Genomic DNA, 19,422 nt, shown 5'->3' with positions numbered 1-19,422 from the left:
CACACACACACACACACACACACACACACACACACACACACACACACGGCACTATAGATCAGTCCGTCTTCTGTCCCCGCGAGAAATACAGACGCCTGAGCGCTTTGATCTATCAAAATGAATGAGACAGGCGGCATCAACTGTTACATACAACAAGGAACCTCTTTCAGAATGATAGTTAGAATATTTATAGCTCTCCCAAAATGTCTCCTCTTACATGGTTGTATAATGAGGAATTCAATTGATTTAGACTTCCTTTTTTTAAGTTGGTGTGGAGATCAAACCTCACTTTTTTCAGTTTTTTGTTGATATGGAGCCATCAGCTCAAAGACAAGCGACTTGTTGCCTTTCTGCACATTCAATGGCACACACAGATAAACACACACACACATTCAATTCTCTATATGTAAGATTAATGAAGAGAGAAGTGTTGAGAGAAAAGTACAGAGACGTTTTGAGGGACGAGTGTAGCCACAGTAAATCTGTGTCTGCATCTCTGTCCCAGTGAGTGTAATTCACAGTCTCTTGGTCTTTGACAGCGATGCATGTCAATGCCCTGCTGCTGTGGGATTGGAGAGGAACCATCTGGCTCAGATGCACTTCTGATTATAACGTGTAAATTCTGTCGACGGGTGCCAGAGGGAGTCCTCACAAGGGTGTTTTTCAAGGCAAAATGAAGTTTACTTGCACAGTCTTGGTCTGGTTAGTCTTTCATATCGCGTCCCCGCTGGTTGGAAGAAATGTCATCTGCAAATAAATAAGTTAATGAAGCTAAAGGAAATATCTACCATCCCTGCTTGACCCAGCCCAATGAGTTCAATATCTAATGAAACCAATCACCGATTTACAGCCTTAATAATAAATAATCCTACTGTTTTAGTTGACAATTAACATAAAATAAGTAGCAGTAGCCCCCTCTGTCTGGTGCAATATCCCATAAACAAGTATTCATAGGCCACATTCATCAATTAACCATGTGTATAGCCCCCGCAGCAGTGGCTGCCTTACCATTTGAATACATTAGGGAGGAATATGTTACCTCATGGACCACGGCTGACCAACCACATTAGATTTGACTATTAAGTGTGATAGATTTCTTCTTAAAACACAAAAGATGCTTTGTGGTTAACAAAGCTAAACTACTCCTTCGACTTATCAGATACTTATCTTGGTAGCATTGATTTTTACAATCTCTGTACAACAATGTAAACATTTCCACTGCAACCAGGAAAAGCAAAATCCAAGAAGAAGGAGAGGCTCCATACACTAAAAGCTCCATATTTATGCATATTTCATCTCCCTCAGCACTTTGGAACATGTCATTATCCGATTGATGCACATGAAATCAATGATAGTGCTTCATTGCACCTAATACTTCACAAGTGATGACAGTCGCAGCTAAATATACCTTGTACATTTAATGTCCATCTTTATCATTCTCTTTATTTGAAAGGTGTTATTACTGTAGCATATAGCGACCCTGTGTGACACTCATCAAGAGGAATTATATCATATGAAACGTAGACAGCCATGGAGGCAGAGAGACTGGGTCATTTCTCTGCAACTTTAGAAAAGGAAAGTCTACTTTTAAACCCAAGAAACTCATAAGATTTAGAAAATCGTATCTTTATATAGTTTTCATTCAATAAACTTCAGATATTCTACAAAGATTTGATTTCCCATTTCATCTCATATTGCTCCGTTGTTTTTACAGCAATTTACTATATTTGTTGCAGACTACACCCAATAATATAACTACTTTGGCAAAGCCTAGCACTATACTTCAGTAAACTAAAATGACTAAAGACATACTGTTCAGTCCCATAAGCAGAGCTCCATCTATCTGAATTGCCTTTGCAAACATGGCTGCTTTATTGAGTCTTTTTTTTTTTTTAATTTACATTGTTTTTGAAGACGAACCCTACTGACAAAAACAAAGTATACACAGTGGCACAAAGAAGACAAACAGTGCATTTCAATATAAAAACAGAAGAAGGCAAAGCAACAGCACGCAAGCACAACAGAGAAGAACAAACAAAGCAAACATTAACAGGTACATGTCACCAAAATGCTTTAATGCCCTGAGCTGTTCAATGAAACAGCAAAAAAACAAATCAATTCCATGACATGTGATCAGAGAAACATGTTCCAAGACCACGTTCCACAAACACAACACACAGGCATTAGAGGAATCACACCAACCAACAACAACAATTAATCATTCATCACTCTATTGGGAGAACACAACCTCAACTCAGAATGTTCCAAATCCACGTGTCATAGATGTAGAACTAGACAGCATTCGCAAACAACAGTCAGCGGCAAACATTATGTTTTGACGTTTTATCAGTGGTCCACATCTACCAGTGTGTCCTTGAGATGAGTCTAAGACACCCCAGGACTTCAGGCAGGTCACAGGGCAGGCGTGGTCTCAGTGAGACCTTTGCCTCAGGCAGGGAAGAGGATAAAATGTTTTACGGTTACAGCAGGTGGACACCAGCAGGTGAGAAATAGGAGATATCTCTCTTCAGCCTTTGCTACCGCACTCAACACAGCGTACTCTCCCACCTTTTCGCCTTCTCTTTTCTGGCCGCAAACAGTCCGACTCTTTATTTTCACCACCTGACCCATATACAAAACCGCTTCCTGGTGGGTGCTGCTCCAGAAATGAGGTCCAAGCCTTTGATGTAGCTCCAGATCACTGGCTGAAAGGCTGTCACTTCGGCTTTAGGCCGCTCAGCATCCCACGGTGCTCTTCATCTCTCAAGCCTGGGCTACACACTTTTTCATCACATTCACGCATCATGTGACCAGCTCACTTTGCCTTCTCACCAGCTACCGAATCAGGGGATTGACTTTTATGTGAACATAAATACCTCAACTCAAAACATAATAGCGGTAAAATAAACAGCGAATAAACCATGGTATTGATTGTGTTGGAACTGAATAAATGTTATTAGTGTGCTTTTCAGCCCACCTGACCAATAATATGACGGCTGCATCCACTAACACGAGGACTACTGTAGCTCTGATCGCCTACCTGAGCTGGGTGAAAGTAAAATTTACCGTGAAAGACAAAAAAAGCCATGCTGAACCATTTACATGAAGGAAAAAGAGGGCAGATTTAATTTAAAAATTGGCACGCATTCCTCATTTCTACAGATGAAAGCTCGTAAATGAAAAAGCCTGGAATCATGCCTGGTATGGAAATCTAAAGTTATGAATAATGCCTCCGTCTCAATCATCAAGTCTGTTTTAATAAGGTGGATTAGCCCAGCACCTGCAGGCTGAAAGGCACACACGGCTGCACTCCTAACCAACCAAGAGTGGGACAAGAGTCCTTGGGGGCCCTGAACCTCACATCCTCCCCGTTGGACCCTCACCAGTCTGTAGGAGTGAGCAGCAGCAAACAGCTCAGACTCGTCATCATGAATCCACCTCCACCGGGCCGCCGCAGCCAGAGCAGCTGATTTACACACAGTTGCTAATCAGGGAATGGCTCTCTTGCTAATGAAAACTCATAGATCTATACAATAACAGTGATGATATGATTTTAGCTCCCATTAATCATTCTTAAATATGCAATGGGCAATAACAGTTAAATGCTACTGGGAGCAGACCGCTGAAGTTAAGAATTTGGGGTCAGAAATGTTGACTGGGTCACTGACCTCCTGTATGCACATTCACTATTTCTCTGCAGACATAAATATCACAAAGGAGTAAATAAATTATGTCCCCCTCTCTGGCCTCGGTGACGCGTTTTACCAGCATTTAGCTGATTACAGGATGGATATGCCCGAACTCCACCCTCCCATCCCGCCTGGAGAGCAGCTCTGGGAGCTGGGAGGAAACCCCAGTAAACAGAAAGGCCAGCACAATGGTTTGTTTCAGCTCGGCATTGATCCATCATTCCAGTGAACAAGTCATAGGCACCAGTCTAATCATGATTAAGACCATAACAGAGAGCTCGGCAGACACGGGGGGGGGGGGGGGATGTAACCATCCATCCGTTATATTCATCAAGAAAATCACTTCCACTTCCAGCAAAGGAAAATGAATTCATTGTGACTTACCTCTTCCACTGGCTGTGTTTGCTAAGAAGAGAGGATACAAAGCTGAGCAGCTTTGAGATAGACGTACATTGAGGCAAAAACAGTTGAAGGATTCACAGTAAATTCTTACGGACTAACTGGCTGTGAACGCCATTTAGGAATGAATGAGTCTAAGTGACTAATTGTGGGTTTAGGAGTAAAGTGCACTCACCACTAGAGCAGTCCAGTCCGCCCCATCCAGGCTCACACTGGCATGTATCAGGAGATACACAGCGACCATGGACACAGTCCTCTGTACACAGAGCTGAGACACACAGAGACATTTTCTCATCAGTGTATAATTGAGTTACCACACACACACACACACACACACACACACACACACACACACACACACATAAGCAGAGTGTAAAACATCATTAAACCACCAATAAACAGCATAATGAAAACCACCAAGATAACAGCTGAAAGAAAATGGCCCATAAAATTGAACACTCAATATCTCCCTAATACCATCAGGGGACTATATCTTAGCCATGGCACTCATATTCAACATCCATCTGCACTACTTGACACTGGGCCCAATGATTTCTTCGGAGATTGAGTCCTTGGTTAGCATCTCTATTTATCACATAGCTTTACTTTCAAAACGAGCTGTTATCAGAAGGCTGAGCAATGAAAGAACAAGCTGTAAATCCCCTCTAATTTGATCAGCCGGTGCTTTGTCATATGGTGATGCTTTAATGTTGCAGTTCCAGGCACCTCAGTGTTTACTAAGTGTGCAGTTGTCTTGATCATTCATATTGAGCAACACGGCACCCGATTGATTGGGTCGGCATTAGTATTCCTGGGAGCGTGTTCACAGGAGTTGGAGGTTTGGTTCAGCTGGATAATAAAGTGACCTACAAGGAGAGGGGTTTTTTTTTTGCCACAGTGCCATTTTTTTGTGTTAAGCCAAGAAGTAAAAGTATCACAAAAATAGGCACTTAGTATGAATAAATCTGTGGCAGCCAAGGTCATCTGGCCAGCAGGGTTAAGACAGACAGGCTCTTATCTGAGGAATGAGACAGTCAGGCCAAAACGACGAGAGAGAAACCCCGCCTGATGGGAATCAGCAGTCCACTAGCATGGCCTCTGGAGGGATGATACACAATCCAAGGGCAGAAGAACAGTCAGACCGTCGCCTTAACTGATCAGATCAGACCTCATCCAACACTTCATCCAAGCGATGCTTCTTTTGTTCTGTATTTGTTCTTGTTTTATGATCAAAAGTGAGAAAAGGGCAGCAGGAAAGCATCTGACATACGCCCTGGAGTGCTTTTGCAGCTCTGTGTGCAACACTATGGCGCTCATCCTGCAGGCAAAGAGGTCAGTGGAGAGCTGGCTGCAGGCCTGAACAGTGCTACTATAGATTATCACTCAATCAGGTTTCGATTAGGATCCACCGCCAGCGGGAGAGATGCAGCGGGAGAGAGGAGAAAGAGGAGTGAATCCCAAACACCCACAAGCCGGTGCTAATCGCAGAAACGCTCTCAAGGCAAAAATGGTAAACCAGAGATTGAAAGATAATTTAGGACAGATTTCTGAGCGTCAGTACTCTGGTAGAAAACCGTCTAATTACAGTAAGCCGGCGAAAAGAAAAGGGATAGGAGCTTGAGCGTTTTATGCTGACGAAGGTGTGAGTTCGACTACCTGTAATCAATGAGTCCACAGTATGCAGAGTATTCAAAAGAGAAGAGGAGGCGAATTCAATGTCACCACGATGAGTTGATTTCGTTTACTTTCAATCAGCAAATTCTGATCAGCGAGAACAGGGAAATGCAAATGTCTCACATCCTTTCTATAAAAAAAGAAATATGGAAATGAAGTTTTGAATATGGGAGAAAGGATAAAGCGCACCCTTCTCCTGAGATCTGAACCGGTGTTCTGAAGGGATGGCATAATAAAGTAGGAGGAGGTAGGTCTTTCATTTTAATTGAAATTCATGAATCACTCTGCTTAACTCATGTCTAAGGAATCTGTTGGAAAATTGAGTCTTTCATCTAGATAAAAGGCTAATCTAACTCATTATGCAGAGGTGTTATCAGAACAGGGAACAATGGAGCTAATTGGTGATTGTCATTCGGTGTTAATAAATTCAATATTTTTGACCAAACCACAATCTTTTAAAATGTCTGACAAAATAGATTTTATTATTCCCTATGTGCGTTATTCTCCCTGTTTTTGGAGAATTTTGCTGCAGTAAGGGAAAAAAGACCCACCAGCGAAAGTCTGTGTTTGTGATTTTTGTAGTAGTTTTGTAGTACACTAGCGGTGAAAATGAAGTGCACAAAATGTGGAACATTATGACGCTGATGGATAAATCAATCTCAAAGATATGCCTACAGAACATATCAAACAACTCCCTCCAAAGCTTCTTCCTCGTGCCTCTATCTAGCACAGAGATGATTCATTTTAAAAACAGTCTTTGATGCATTAAAAAAAACGCAACAAAGCCAAAAATGAACATGAAATCAAAGGCACAGAATCCCATTCTGGGGAAAAAATCTCATCTTCCCAAACCCGATTAATTTTGCCGCCTAAATCATTTTTAGAATTACACTGCATCACTGGACAGGCAAGAGTCATGCAGAAGTCATCTGGCCTAAATGCACTGCAGGAAGAGGGACTCATAACCCTGCAGAGCCTGTGAGCCTCTGAAGATATTACGAGCTGTTGTGATTAGCGAGTTCCCCTCATGCACAACTGTAATAATCATGCTTATTAGGAGGGAAATGGGTTCCTCACTTTCTCTACATAGTCTGGTTACAGACTAAGGTAATGACTTACGCCAGATTCAAAGGTCACAAAATTAATAGAGACCTCTAGTCGAAAACTTCAAGCACTAATTACCAAGAAATGGATTAAAGTTCAACATTAGACAGCGACTTCCAGAAGACAGAGTGAAGCAAAACAACAAACTAAAGAAAAACATCCTTAAAGATAATGTTAGAAGTACTCGCCTTGTGTGCGTTTATGTGATAATTGTGGTTCATTTAAGGCCTTCACATCCTCAGAGTCATTTAGATGTCTCTCATTGGAGCTAAGTGTTGATGTGGTGCCATGACAAAAAACAAAACAGGCAGGATTAAGAGGCAAACACTGTTGAAGTATGTTGGCCTTTTAATGAAATAGACTTCATGAAGAAAGCTACAGTAAACTAACAATACACAAGGGGGGGTATTTTACTTTCAGCAAACAACAAAGTGTCCTGAAATAGACGACTTGAGTTCATTTTGGGTCGATTTGCTCTCCAATGCACTCTTTTGTCACTCTATGCAAAAAAGCTCGGGGAGTACAAATCTCTTAATCCTTGTAGTGAGAGTGCTAGGATTAAAAGGGGTGGAACAGTTTGCAAAGGCAGCAGAAAGCAAAACTGCCCTCTCGGCCCCTATCAACTCAGTCTCCCCACTTCACCTGAAAGAGTGTTAAAGGGGAGGGCAGCTGTTTTCACTCTGAGTCTGACATAATATCAAAATAAAAACATTTTGTTAATACAGTGGGGAGGCCAGATATGAGAGTGCCGCCTCCTCGTTTTGTAGATTCACCTGGTAAACACCCTGAAAAGACTGTAAATGAACAAATAGCTCCATTGTCAGTCAAATGGTTAATGAATACATTATTGATCAATCTGCGCTTCCCTTCTCAAGACCCCCAGATAATCACACCAGCTCTTTTTCTTTGCTGGCTGGCTTCCCAGTGCTCTGCTGCCCTGAGGCCAGTAAAGTCGAGACAAGGACAAGCCTAGCCGTGGTCAGAGAGCATACCTACACGGCTGCAGTTACTGTGTCAGTAACTCCCTGATGTTGCAAATAATCTAGGAAAATATTAAAAAGTGATTCAAATCTCACTTAAAGGGAATAAAATATTAGCTAAGGCGAGAATATCAAAACCGTAACTCTCAGAAGCTATATGTTCTGTCTTTATTTGGCCAACATGCAAAAATATTCAGTTTGATGTGAGTGAATAAAAATAGAAATCAATGACCATTAATGAAGCCATAAAAACGACAGGGAAGGGTTGTTATCAGCACATCGCTACAGTCCAATTTTCACGGCTTCTGCTCTTTTTATGTTATTGAATTCCAGGGTGGTTTTATGGCGGGTGCTATACCCACTCAGTCTGTAACCAGAACCCTGCTGGCTCGTTAATTTTTCTCATTGTTATACAACGTCAATTAAATTACTCTTACTGGAAGGGCAAAGCAGAGAGCAGACTACTGTGCCTTCATATTAAATCAGGCTCAATCACCTTAAGCTGAGTAAATACACATGGATGGTGGCATGCTAACAGAGGAGGTAGTGGTGGTGAGTTATTGGTTGTTCACGATAAAGAGGATCAGACTGGAGCGGTGGGGGGGGACAGAGGCGGAAGGCCGATGGTGGCCTGGCAGGGAGTAGTGGCTTTATCGGCAAGCCACCCACAGTAACAATCAATCCTAATATTTACTCCTGTTCTCTAAAAGACCAGCAGACATAACCTGAAATGTCATCATCAAAGGAGATTTTGTTTGTTAAGAGGATACTCACGAACACACAGGTCTCCGCTCTCAAAGTAACCGGGGCAACACTGCGAGCGGCGCCTATACATGGTTCTCACTCCCCGCCGGTAAGCCGTCTTATAGCTGATCCTGGAGAAAACACACCGAGACAGCTACGTGACGTAAAGAATGACTCTTTCTGAAGGGCACCGAACATATAACAGGTAAAAAAATAACACGTTTCTTTGTTGTTATTGGCAAGTATGAGGAGGAAAAAAGAGAATTAAAAGACATTGGGATTTTGTATAAAACACCTGCTACATAAAAGCCAATATTTGGGAGGTGACTCTGTGTACTTATATAGTTGGATGCCCACTATAAACCTTAATGGAGTAATTAAAACATTTACTGAGAGATGATTATAGTCAGAGGCATCCTGCCTCTGAGCACTTCACTGTCAGCCACATTAACAAGGACATTTGCCGGGCCTTCAATGACTGGGCTCTGATTTTGGGGGACAGTGGAGGGTGAGTCACTCATTAAACAAATATGGGGACAAATAAGGAGGCTCCTCCAAACGTACCTGTGCCTTGTGCATTTAAACCAGTTGAGGATGTCTGTGCATCTGGTGTAGTAGATCTGGTCAAATGGGTGAGCGTAGGATTCCTGAACAGTCACAGCGTAGCTAAAAGACAGAAATGACACCAGCAGTAGAAAGTTAGACTGTATACGTACTAATAACAATTGTGAGAAAATGTTACTATATTTAATTATTTCCATTTTATGCTACTCTATACTTTAGCTCCACTACACTTTATACTCCACTACATTTATGAGACAACTAGCCTTGTAAGTTTTACATACAATTAATTGTTATACATTAAATCAGCGGTGTCAGATTTATATTAGTTCTTAGCAGTTCAGCCAAAGAGACATTTCCCCTCAACACTTCTCAGAGGGGTACACTTCCTAATCAATTGTTTGAGGCACAAAAAAGAATCCAATATTTCCCAAGAAAAACTAAGAATATTACAAAAAATAAATAATGTGTGAAGCAGAATTTAGTTTTTACTTCTTTCACTGTATGGAGCATCTCGAGTCAGATCTGTCACGTCTTTCTTTGGGTTGGCCTGACCCTTAGGTTGGGAACCACTGGACTAAACTATTAAACTGTATAAAAACGTGGTTACTCAACCTCGACCAGCTACAAGAGTAAAATTCTGCTTCAGAGAATTTTTTCTGCCGAATAATTACGTTCTTAATTTAAGTACAATATAATGATAATACTTAGACTACCTTGACTTAAGGGGTATTTGTACATTGGTGTACTGGTACTTTTACTTTAGTAAAGGATCTGAATAGTGGCTGCAATCACCGTAAACGTTCCTGGGAACATAGATTCTCATACTCCTTGGAGATGTTTGGAGAGAAAAAAACAATAACAGCACACAGGTCCTGTCAATGGACACAGTCCCAATCAAAGTAATACAATGACTGATATGCAAAGAAAGGACTTGAAAGGAGCTTTTAGGCGATTCATGTTAGTGAGATATGCAGCCGGAGACAGTCTGAGGATATTTCGGGACCTCAAAGCCACAGGAATTCATTTCAATGCCAACAAGGTGGAACCACGATCCCTAAGTACACTCACCTTGGTCAGGCAATAATTCAGATCATATATCTTCACAGCTTTCTTTCCTCCCCTTTGTACCGAGGACAGAAATTATTCCTGCTTATTTCTCATAAATGACACTGCCCAGCACATCTAATAATTATTCAGGCTCCATGGCTGTCGTGATTGATTGGGATGAGAGTACACTGATCAATTTGCCTGCGTATTTCATTTGAAGCTGCAACTCCTCCCATCTCTCAGAGCTTGGCGACATGAGCTGTGTGAGATCGATATACTGCTGTATAGATTTGGGAATAGATCTGGAACTTTAGTTAAGAGCGCTTGTAACAGGTACGTCGAAAAAGTTCCAAGATCGACAACGTCAGTGCTGGAAGCATGCGCTGCTTAACTACAGCAGGTTCTCTTTCAAATCTAAAATTCAATGTACTGTGGCAAACATATGCGGATAATGCTCACCTCTCCCAGTGGCTGCAGACATTGGGGTCGTCCGGGTTCAGGCTCCATACATTAGTGGTTAAGCCCAGAACAAGCAGCAGGCACGGCAGGGCAACAGATGACCCCATTCTTCACTCTGAGAGGGAGACAGCGGAGGAAAGATAGATAGCTTTAACTTGGATCCGTTTTCAAATAAGAACCTTTTGGTGGTACATCTCCAGTCATCTAGTAGTTTTAAGTTAAGATCATCAAAACACATGCCTATATTCTTGTTTAAGGGAATAGCTTGAATGTTTTAGAAATACATTTAGATAGAAACCACTCTCATGTCTGTCCGGTAAATATGAAGCTAAAGCCAGCAGCCGGTTAGCGTAAAGGCTGGAGCGTGAAAATGGAAACCGAATGTGAAATGATGAAAGTTCAAAGACAAAAAACATGGTCAACACCAAGACCGGTCAACACCCAGAATGGACACCACCGTGGTAATGACCTGTCAATCACAAGGTAGCCACGCCCTAAACCATACCCTGCTTTATGGTCCATTTTACGCTTAATGGGACTGTAATTTAGTAAATTGACACGATGCTGTATTGAGGAAGAGTAAAAATGAGCAATTGTAACCTTAAAATCAGGTTTACAATGTTTAATTAATTAAGTACAGTCGTTTTCATCATAGACTTATACAATCAGTCCTCTAAAACGTATTTTTGCAACAAGAGGAGTCGCCCCCTGCTGGCTATCAGAATGAACGCAAGTTTAAGGCGCTTCCGCATTGGCTTCACCTTTCAGACCAGGAGGTTGCCGCCCGGTACCAACTGAGGCAAAGGTGCAACCAAGTGAGTTGAACTTCTCCTGTGGCTTCATAAACGTACAGAGATGACAGGTAAAAAAAATGAGAAAGAGGGAAATGCCAGAAAAAACTGAGTTCCTGACGAGGTCCGAGAGCGGTGAGAGGCTGAGCTGTAGATAAACATGCACACGGATCGTGCGTACGTTGCTAGCTGGCTTCTGACTAACGTCTGTACAGTTATAACATTGGAGTGAAAATTAAATTTGCGTGATTGATGCAAGGCGAATTGCTTCACTTTCTGAACACACAGTTAAAAAGGTACTGGCAAGTGGATTTTGTTACCTTTGCACAGAGCCAAGCTACTAAGTGTATTTCCAAAAATGCCGAACTATTCCTTTAAAGTAATTTTCAAGTTAGGATTGTTACAATACATGCCTGTGCTGATGCTTAACAATTGCTCCTGTGCTTCTCTCTTTCAGTAAGACCTTCAAAAAGTACGTGCTCTACTCTGTGAGTGGCTGCAGAGATGAAACGTCTGTTTGACAGTGACGGAGATGCTGATTTGTTTAGCGCAGCAGGTTATTTCATTAGACCTGTACAGAGGAAGAGTCTATATGATCAACGGGCATGCGTGACAGTGATGGATTCACCTCACGAGCAGGTCTTACCTTAGCACATCGCTACCGGAGATAAAGGATGTGTGACACATGTATGACTATCACACAACATATCTCATACATTAGGTCAATGCCTGGATGCCAACAGCAGTAACGTTAATGATTGATATGTATGCCGATGTGTCTCGGGACTCTGAACTGTATGTGGCCTCACGGGAAAAGAAAAACTCACACATCGTTGTGTCATAAACAACAAACACAGGAGGAATAATTACAAGGAAACTGTATCTTTGTATGGCTCAATGTATGGTGATCACACGAGATGGTGCGTTTACATTAGGCTGTGTGCCCTGCATGTGCTTCGTTGTGTTATAGGGGATGTGTTCAATATTTCTGAGCGACTGTATCCAATAACACAGGCATTCACATGTTCAGCTAAACGTCTGCATCGATAGCTGCATGTAGTTCACTCACATGTGACAGAAAATCAATCAGACCTCCACTTCCTCTAAGTAGCAGTTCATCTGAACAGGCAGAGGTTAAATTCATGTTCATTTCCGCAACAGGATGATTAATCAACATGCACACATGTTAAAGGGCTTCAGCTGCTTTTAAATGCAGCCCGTCCTCTGAAACAATCCTGTTAAATACAACAGGGACTCTGCTTGATTGACTAGAAAGCTTTCATTCCTCCTGCGATTGGACCACCACCCTCAGTCGTTTCTCTGAATGGCTCTGGGCGAGTGGAAATACCTCACAACACATTTTGCAAACATCACAAGCTCTCAGTCACAAGCCTGCTGCGGGAGGCCGAGAGGTGAGAAAACTAGGATTATCCTGAATATATGGCGAGGTAGCCAGTACAAGCAGCCAGAGGCACTTGGCCTTAAGCTCACCTAATCCTGCAGCCTGTGGTCTTTGGGTGTTTTTTTTTTTTTGTGGATGCTGAGGGGGCTCTGGAAGCACAAAGTGACAGAAGTGCCGCTGTGCCCCGACACACACGCTCGCTGGGAGAGGTGATGACAGGTTGCAGATCTGTGGGAGAAAATAAAAATAATGAGCTTATGATGACACACACAAGACACATGCTTCCATCCTCGCTTGCTCTCACACGCATGCGCGCACACAAACTCATGAATTTCTTTTTTTTAATGGGATCAAGAATCTCAACAGGGATATAGTTCACAAAAGCTGCTCTTGAAAGGCCGATTTACTGTGCGCAGCCTCCACATCCGACCACACAGTTTTTATTCCATTTTCCAGTGTTCCTCCTACCTGGTATCCACAGACACACTACGTTACCCACAGGAATAAAAGCCTACATTAACTCAAGAGGGCCTAGTACAATGAACTATGTTCACACTTCAAAACTACAAGTGGCTTGGGACAAGATGACGTTATGTGTGCTCATTAACGAAGCCAACACAAGGGTTATTACAATCATAATACAGGCATGAACAGAACGTTGATGTGTTTATCAATTCTCTCACTACAAAGCTCTTAATGATTCCTCCAGAAGGTCAGAGGGCGGGTTTGAGATTCTTCTGCAATTCATGTGCTGTGAATTCTGATTTAAAATGTAGACATAAGCACTACAACATAATATGGCTGTTTTTGTTCTTGGCTAAATGAATAATTCAACATATTTCACATGTGGACATTGAGACAGAATCAGAACTGAATTCAAATGATCTGGTCTACAGAAGCACAATCATACAGCTGGCTAACAAATACACTAAACCTTTACTATATCAAGCATGAATATATCAATAAAATTACATTAACCTTCTGATAACTGGGTCAAGTTGAGCAGATTAGATAAAAAGCATTTCACTCAACAGAAACCATAATTCCAAACCATTGGTACCATTGGTATTTTGCTTCTGCTCAATTGTGGTAAAATATGACTTTTTCATAACAAAATATAGTATTTTTAGTTCTCCAACTATATTGAGGCAACAAAGCACTTAATCCAATAATAACGGAGGTGGGGGACGGGGAAATATTCTGAAAAAAATACAGAATTTACAAGATTTAAGCAGGCAGCAACCTCCGGTTCTGACAAATTAAGCCAATGCGAAAATGTCTTAGAATTTGCATTTTCTCTAATGGCTAGCACCAGGCGACTCCTCTGGTTGCAAAAAGATGTCTGAGTGTATGGAAGTCTGGAACCCTACTTCTCACTTGATTTATTACCTCAATAAACATGGTAAACATGAGTTTATGGTCTCAATCACTGGTTTCTTCTTCAATACAGCATGATGTTCATTTAGTAAATTATGGTCCCATTTAGAGTACAATAGACCATAAAGTAGAGTATGCTTACTGTAATGACAGGTCGCTGTCGTTACCAGAGTCGTATACACTTTCACTCTACGTCACTCCTTCACATTCCAGTAACTTCCGTACATCGGTTGCAAAAAGCTAATCCAAGATAGCGACGGCCAAATCGACGAACTTGAGGCTTAAAAACAGCAGTCCACAAACCAATGGGTGACATCATGATGACTATGTCCACCTCCTATATACAGTCTATGGATTTAAGTTGTAAATTTGCGAGAAAAAAAACCTCAGCAATTCTCTGAGATTAAAGTCCCAAATTTAGGTTGATCTAAAATTTCAAAGTGAAGCAAAGAGGTATGTTGACAATTTTTTCTCTTCTCTTAAAATTTGTGACCTCAATCACAAAGAATTTCCTGAATTTCTGCAATGGCCCCAAAACCCTTGATTTGCCTATAACATTTTTTGTTTGTAGTGAACAGGAATTATTTAGAACTCTGCATTTATTTCTTGATCCACCCCATAATCTGCAAGCACCGTGCAGGCAGCACACGTTTGTTGTCCAATGTCATCAAAAAAAGCAAGATTGCAATTGCAAATTCTGATATGACATAAAATCTTCTACCCACTGTTGTTATTATTACACTGGGATGCTATGCCAAATACTACCCTGTTTGATCTGGTCACAGTTTTTCTTCCACAGAGTTATTTGTGTGCAGCACAGCATATGTCAGTAGAACAGGCTGGTGACTTTAAAAAGCTGAATGTCAAGGACAAGGACTCCCTGATTTGTAGTCATACCCAAACAGATCCCCGCCGTGTCCTTTAACATGGATTTTAACATTTGAATGTTTAGGAAAAGACAAATTGTAACACACTTTCAACAATGGTACACTGGGTCGAAGTGAACTCCTGTTCATTGTTGATTCTGCAGAGCAAAGCATAACTGCATAAGACAGACAAGTCTGATCAATGAGACATGTATCACTCGAGGCTCTCCTGTATTTCTCCTCCCTGTATCTGCCGACATCCACGAAAACAGTTTGTTTTTGTTTTCACTTCAAACGTGTTCAATTCACACCAAACTAAATGTTCTCCAGAGACCTTATTTCCCGCTTAAGAATTTCTCTCCTGTTCCTCACCCCTTTGATTGCTGAGACTATGAAACCATCTCAATCGGCGAGCTGCTGCATCTGTTCGCGCTGACAAACTGGCGAAATAGCAACATCTTTCAGGCTACTGATGGAGACACAAGTGCAAAAGGCATGGGTGTAGTGTTAAGGTGTATGTAGGATGTAGTGTTTGTGAGAGTAAGGAATTCTGAATCTTGACACGGGTACCCATGGTTAACATCGGACACCAGCCTGCTGAAACACTGACATTGATTAGCCAGAGCCACCTATGGCCCCCAGCGCTGCCTATCAGCAGAGACATCGGCATGATTAAAGCCATGTGTCTTCAGCGTGTGACTTATTAAAGTGCAATGCAATTATCCACCCCGTCCCCTGGCTGACCAGCACCTGCACTCTTCCATGAATGATGCTCAGCAGGCATGACTGACTCACTCAAGACAGAAGCTCACCTCCCATCTATAGATCCCAGCTGCTTCTCAGCCTCGACTTAGTCATGTGCTCATTCATCAAAATGCTCAGTTTCATCTTGCTTGTGTTAATTTACATCTACATAATGGAAAGCAGTCAACGGAAACATTGCTTGGCATCGCAATCTTGTCTGGAGCAACAGAAAGAATGCCTGATCAGTTGTGGGCTTGTGTGTGTGACAAGTCTTTTGCACAATCAGCCTATTATCACTCCTCCAGATTCAAGCGGAGGGCTCATATACAATTTTTATGAGACTTCTCCAGTCCACTCTGTTTTGTAATTACTACTGAAGGATTCCCAGAGCAACCTAATTTGGAGTGATCTAAAGGTTACAGGTGTAACCGCGCAGCAGAGGGTGCCAATGAGATAAGCCCCACTGCTGGCCATCGCTGTCTGCTGCTGGGGGCTGTGAGTCATTACGAGTCAGGCCTCATTAGAAAGGCCATGGTGTGGCACATCATAGACACTGCTTCCTGGCTTCAGCTACACACCTCAGTGTCTAATGTGTTGGAGGCCAGGAGGACAATGACATGTCGGGGGACAAGCTGGTTTCTGACAAGTGGAGAAACAAATCAGCACAAAACTATAACCTGCTATCGACCACGAAAACCGAAGTTAAAAGCTCCTTGGATCGTGTTAGTAATGTTTCAACGGTGCCGAGTGGTGGAAAGTTATGAAGTACATTTAAACAAGCACTGTACTTAAGTATAAGTTAGTGGTACTTTACTTTCTATTTTTTCCAAAATTTGCCCTCAGCTTTACAGATTGGTTAAAACAAATCACAGTAAATCACAAGTAGCACAACATGCACAGTACAGAGAACATGGTCCCAGTGTGAATGTTGATTCACGAAGTTATGGCATTTATATAGATGCACATATACTCGGCTGCATTTAAGAGGAAAATGATCAAATATGTTTCACTCTAGTGCATTTATCTGACAGTTATAATTATTAGTTGCTTTGCAGATTAAGATTTAAAACAACAACTTGCATCTCACAAATCCCACCGCGACAATATTAAAGTATTGCTTCATGCATTAATACTAATACTCAGACAATATAATATATAATGATAGAATGGGACCAGTCTACACAAGGAGTACTTTAACTTTTAATACTTTAATTACACTTTTGAATGAAGGATTTTTACTTGAAACAGAGGACATTGTAGTATTTTTCCTTTTTGCCAGGAAAGGATCTAAACACGTCTTCCACCACAGACAAAAATGTCCATTAAAAGTTTATCTGGGCTGTGCTTTATAGGAATGAGGAATCTAGTTAGGGATTTGTTTTGATTTCTTGTTGTATTCCTCTCTTCACACATCACTTTAACGAGACAACGCATGCATTGGCATAAAGCGTATTGAAGTCATAAAGCCCAAGAGGGTGTTTGTCGCTGCGTTTATGGGAATTTCCGTAACGCTGACAGCATGAAGTGCAGCCAAGGCAGCAATGTCTTATACCTGATCTCAGTAAAAATGCACTCCTGGGTACTTCACTTTTTATTACACCTGAATGATTAGGAATGCCAGCTTGACATGATCCAGCTAAGGATTAACTTCACAATCTCTCAATCTCAGACCGGACACTGTGTGACTATAATACTGCTTAGTTACAGTAATGGACACAGGACATAGTGAGTTATCATTATTTTAATAACACAGGAAGTTCTGTCCTACTTTAGCTCTGGGGTTTTGCATATGATTTCCCAAGCAGAGAGTGAAGATGATCCGAAGACAAATGCGCAATATTCATATTAATAGCATGGATGACATTTGTATGCAGTATTCAGTTTCCCATGAGTACTGATGTCCTCAGCCAGCACAGTACTTCATGATGCATTGTGCCTCTGATTATATATTGTATTAAAGAATAGAAAATATACAGAAATTGTTATTTCATTTGAAGACTTAATCTTGAGTATTGCAGGTGTTCACTACAAATTCTAACTTTGATTGTTAAGTACATTCACGCAATCAGAAAAATGGTAGAATAATAAAAGTCACTAGTTGCAGCTCTATATTTTAAAAAGGAGGACAGTATTTATCAATACAAACATTTTAATTCAACAAGCTATTATGGTAATGAATAAATTATAAGATGGAAATACATTATTTAGTGGAGTTACACTCTCCTGTGTCAAACCATGTCAACTTGGTGAGATTGAAGTTGGCTTTGCTAAATCACTCTCCAACCAGTAATGACCATGTAACCATCCACCCCTCAGCTGGTAAAGCGCTGGCCAAGTCGTGGGAAGTATCAGCGATTAAGAAAATCCCCAGAGAAGGTTTAAAACCGGTAGCTCTTCAGCTCGTCAACAAGCAGTCTCATGAAACCGCTATAACATAACAGTAACAACACAACTTTTACGACTGATTTCTACTTAGAGGTTGAGGCACCTGGGAAAATGCTGTGCGTCGTTTAACAGGAGCTTAATTCTGGCCACATGGTTTATTCATGTGGCGACCGCTGATATCACGACTCTCATAAATCACGCAGTGCGGCATGCTGGACGTCCACGCGCTCGGGCAGGGCTCACTAATCTCAACACCATCTTTCATCTGAATAACCTTGCTTTACCGCAGGGCAGGCAGACACCAGGCATGGCCCATTGGAGGGAGGCTCTCCTCATACTTTTATTTCTTTCACTCAGGGCACAAAGACTTTTTGCAGCTCGTCCGTGCAGACAAAACACTGTCCTGTGTGAACGCAGGCAGCAGTCTGCCCACTCTCAACCACAGGCAATAATAAGAAATTGCCTCGTGGACATCAGAGGAACTAATCTAGTCTAACGTTAGTTTTATGAATTTAGATTCAGACACCCTTGGGAGGGGAGCAGCGGCGTCGGTCGAGCCATCTGTTCAGAAGTGGTTCAAAGAAAGAGCAGAAAATTTGAAACTAATGTGAGTAAACATGATCATCAAATATAGATAATAGAATAGAGAGTATAGCAACTTTGCCCCGGTAGTTTTTTTTTTTAACTGTCAAACAATATTTTAAAAAGTGTGTAATTAATTGGATTTGGTTCCTTCTCCACATAACAGGCACGGAATCTCTACAGTCATAAACATGTCACAATTACCCGCTTTAGGCGTACATTTTCCCTAACAAAACTAATTAGTGAAACAGCAGCACTTGATGAATCAAAACAATGTGCCTGATGTCAGATTGCTCCGCATGCTACTTTGAATAGTCCCCATGTTTCACCCCATGCTTCTAATAACAAACCCCAGGCATCACAGTGACAGCCAAATGTCTTGCAATGCCCTCTGTGCTACATGTCTGGCCTCTCTCCATGGCCTGACTCTGCCACCAGGAGGAAGCACCAGTCCTCCTCGCACCAGTAAGGCTCTGTCTCCTTCCTCGCACAGACAATTTGCCTCCCTGTGACTGACTGCGAATAATGAGAGCTGCTGGAGAACAGTTGGACATCTTAGGACAAATTAACGTGTGATTATTAGCCTGTTGAACCGTCTGCTCTCTCCCACCAGGA

General features: G+C 41.7%; 1 protein-coding gene across 9 annotated transcripts in view; it reads right to left on the bottom strand.

Annotated features, from left to right (window-relative positions):
• Positions 1–19,422, bottom strand: part of megf11 (multiple EGF-like-domains 11) — a 68,428-nt gene that overhangs the window by 41,108 nt on the left and 7,898 nt on the right. For 5 of the 9 annotated variants that reach the window (XM_031858166.1, XM_031858218.1, XM_031858152.1 and 2 more), the window contains exons 2-7: positions 12,943–13,081; positions 10,661–10,775; positions 9,155–9,256; positions 8,621–8,721; positions 4,264–4,356; positions 4,074–4,094 (exon numbers count right to left, since the gene is read on the bottom strand). In XM_031858166.1, coding sequence (XP_031714026.1) covers positions 4,074–4,094; positions 4,264–4,356; positions 8,621–8,721; positions 9,155–9,256; positions 10,661–10,767 — 424 coding nt within the window. In that variant the 5' untranslated portion in view covers positions 10,768–10,775; positions 12,943–13,081. The remainder of the gene's footprint in view (positions 1–4,073; positions 4,095–4,263; positions 4,357–8,620; positions 8,722–9,154; positions 9,257–10,660; positions 10,776–12,942; positions 13,082–19,422) is intronic. The other 4 variants (XM_031858184.1, XM_031858174.1, XM_031858201.1 and 1 more) reach the window with 2 other exon arrangements.

The sequence above is a fragment of the Anarrhichthys ocellatus genome, unplaced genomic scaffold (genome assembly GCF_004355925.1).
Source record: "Anarrhichthys ocellatus isolate YVR2014 unplaced genomic scaffold, GSC_Weel_1.0 scaffold2, whole genome shotgun sequence".
Lineage (NCBI taxonomy): Eukaryota > Metazoa > Chordata > Actinopteri > Perciformes > Anarhichadidae > Anarrhichthys > Anarrhichthys ocellatus.
Note: the sequence above shows the minus strand (reverse complement) of the source record. Positions and strands in the feature narration are given on the sequence as shown.